The sequence below is a fragment of the Mastomys coucha genome, unplaced genomic scaffold, assembly GCF_008632895.1.
Source record: "Mastomys coucha isolate ucsf_1 unplaced genomic scaffold, UCSF_Mcou_1 pScaffold14, whole genome shotgun sequence".
NCBI classification, from domain to species: domain Eukaryota; kingdom Metazoa; phylum Chordata; class Mammalia; order Rodentia; family Muridae; genus Mastomys; species Mastomys coucha.
The window spans coordinates 80,795,539-80,798,670 of record NW_022196896.1 but is presented as its reverse complement, the minus strand read 5'-3'; the positions used below and the strand labels follow the sequence as shown (position 1 = coordinate 80,798,670).

The 3,132-nt window shown below is 39.6% G+C and overlaps 1 protein-coding gene across 1 annotated transcript in view; it reads left to right on the top strand.

The window, feature by feature from the left end:
- The window catches only part of Gtf3c3 (general transcription factor IIIC subunit 3), a 37,036-nt gene that overhangs the window by 928 nt on the left and 32,976 nt on the right, over window positions 1–3,132 (top strand). Inside the window, exon 2 of the mRNA XM_031367501.1 lies at window positions 553–664. Coding sequence (XP_031223361.1) covers window positions 553–664 — 112 coding nt within the window. The remainder of the gene's footprint in view (window positions 1–552; window positions 665–3,132) is intronic.

Below are 3,132 nucleotides of genomic sequence, written 5' to 3'. Positions count from 1 at the left end.
CTCTCTCTCTCTCTCTCTCTCTCTCTCTCTCTCTCTCTCTCTCTCTCTCTTTTCTTTTTGGTTTTTCGAGATAGGGATTCTCTGTCTGTCCTGGAACTCTGTAGACCAGGCTGGCCTCAAACTCATAAATCCGCCTGCCTCTGCCTCCCAAGTGCTGGGATTAAAGGCGTGTTCCAGCACTGCCCGGCTTATTTTTTAAATTTTAATAAAGATGTGAGCTTTAAATAGTTTCTCACTTGTTTGAAGGCCAAGAGAACAACATAAAGATCTGCTGACCCTTTTGAAGTTAGCTACTGGTTTCTTACTTCACTCATGGACTTCTATGAACCCTATGGTTTATTTAAAGTCTTAGGTTAATGACATTAAAATATTTAAAATTATTCTATATGTATTTGCAAATGGCTTACATAAGCTAAAGACTTAAGTACTTTGGAACACTTATACCATGAGGGTTGGTCAACTTTTATAAAGATAAGGCAAATGCCCTATCCAAGGCTGAGAGAATTAAATCGAATTAGTTTTTGGAACTGTTTAACTAATTTCCAATCACAGAGTGTTCAGGAAAAAGGAAAATCATCACCCAAAGAAAATCTAGATGACTCTGAAGTTCCATCATCATCAGGAATTGATTCTGCCAAATCCCAGGACAAAGATGCCAATGAAGGTGTGTTGCTGCTGGCTTTAAATGTTAAGAGCACTTAAGTAAAATGATTTGATAAAAACACTATTTGCTTTTTATTTTTTATTGTTTTTATGTTTTATTGTTTGTATTTTATTGTAATGATATTCTATTTTTATGGCCTGGTTTATTGGTGTTGCTACATAGTAGTGTAATATTTATTTTTTTAAAAATCACTGAATAGCATGATGGTTGTTTTGGTATATTGCCAGTATTATGATATTGAACATCTGTGCCTGCATTTGTTTAGGGCCTTTTTATTTTCATTTCTTTTTAATTTTTTTTAATTAGATATTTTCTTTATTTACATTTCAAATGATATCCCCTTTCCCGGTTTCCTCGACGGAAAAAAACCCCTATTCCCTCCCCTCTCCCCCTACTCATCAACCCACCTTCTCCTGCTTCCTGGCCCTGGCATTCCCCTACACTGGGGCATAGAACCTTCACAGGACCAAGGGCCTCTCCTCCCATTGATGATCGACTCGGCCATCCTTTGCTACTTATGCAGCTGGGGCCATGAGTCCCACCATGTGTACTCTTTGGTTGGTGGTTTAGTCCCTGGGAGCTCTGAGGGTACTAGTTAGTTCATATTGTTGTTTGTCCTAAGGGACTGCAAACCCCTTAAGCTCCTTGGGTCCTTTCTCTAGCTCCTTATTTTCATTTTCTAAATTGGCCTTCTCCAGTGGGATAATTCTTCGGAGAGGTACAAAGTTATTCTACTGTACAAACTTAGCTGGGTGGATGGGACTTCACACACATCATAGGTCTCAGTGTACTGTTTCACTCTGACAAACTAATGCTTTTAGTCAAGTTGACACATACTAGAGGCACCTAGGATGAGGGATCTTTTGGCCTGTAGGCGTGTCTGTGGGACATTTTCTTGATTGCTGTGAGAGGGCCCAGCAGTCCAGCATACTGTGGGTGTTGCCACTTCTGGCCAGGTGATCCTTGTTGTCTTAGAAACCAGTCTTAGCAAGCTTTGGAAAGCAAACCAGTGAGCAGTGTTCCTCCATAGTCCCTGCTCCAGTTCCTACCTCCAGCTTCCTGCCTTGGCTTTCTGACTGATGGACTGTCCTTTAACCCAAATATGTCTTTTGCTTCTTAAGTTGGTTCTGATTACTGTTTTTTCACAGCAACAGAAAGGAAACCAGAACACAGCCCTTAGCTTTTCATATCCAGATATTATACTTGGTTAGTACATCCCAACTAATTAAACCCATTACAGCCTAAATGAGCATCTCAATGAGTAGACATATTTATCAGTTTCCAGTGATTATTTTTCTTCTCAGAATGCTCATCCTTACCATATCCATTTGCCCATGTTAAATTACTTGAGATGCTGGTGTCCATTAGAATGTAACTCCATGTTTGGGAGCCTGGCTGGAGAGCTAAACTGAACTCTACTTTTGTTCCTGAGTTTGTGGATCCTGTTGGAAGAAGAGGCAAGGGGACAGGACTAAGCTTAGTCTCTTTCAAGAAAGGGGCAAAAGAAGTTCTGACAACCTGTGGGTTCTTGCTTCTCCACTTAGGGGAAAGTGAGCTCTTCAATAAACAGTCTCTGAGGCTCAGTTATTACAGTAGTACCACTGGGTGACTGCCAGCCTTACTGTTTAAGCCATGGAGGAAAATGGGGTGGTAATAGGGTAAGTTGAGTTTGTTTCTGGTGCATGAGAACTGGCTGGCTTCAGCTGAAATTATCCCATCAGTCCTTTAGAGATAAGATGTTCCCTGTACCTTAGGAAGGATTGTCCTGGAACTCTTTGGAGCTTCTTAGTAGCATGCACTCAGAGTAGAAGAAAAGTCAGTTTTGAACAACATCTGACAGAATCTACAAATTGGGAAGATGAGATCTTTAGAATCATGTCATTTTCTTTCTTGATGTCTCTAAATACCAATTCTTAAGGCCGCTTTCTACTTACCACACAGTCTGGGCCTTTTAATGTCATTTGCAGTTTATTATTGCTATACATAAAACTATCCTGTGATCCCAGCTACTAGGGAGGCTGTGACAGATGGATCCCAGGTTGAAGACCATTCTGGGTTACAGAATGAGTTCAAGGTCAGCCTAAATTTATTGAGATTCTGTCTCAGAAAGAAAGGGGGAGCTGAGGATATGACACTGTAGAGTACTTATCTAGTATAGTGTGTCCAGGTTCCTAGGTTTAATTTCTTACAACTTACGTAATTTTATAGAAGCCTGTATCTAATTACTTTGCCAAATAACTGTGTATTCTGAAAATTTGTATGTAGAATCTTTTGGATTATATATAATATGATGTCTTCTATGACTAATGATAATTTTGTTTCCTTTCTTGTGTGTGTGTGTGTGTGTGTGTGTGTGTGTGTGTGTGTATACCTGTGTGGAGACCAGAAATGGACATTGAGTATTTTCCTTTATCACATTCTAGCTTGTTTTTGTTTGTTTGTTTGGTTGTTTGGTTGTTTTTTTTTTT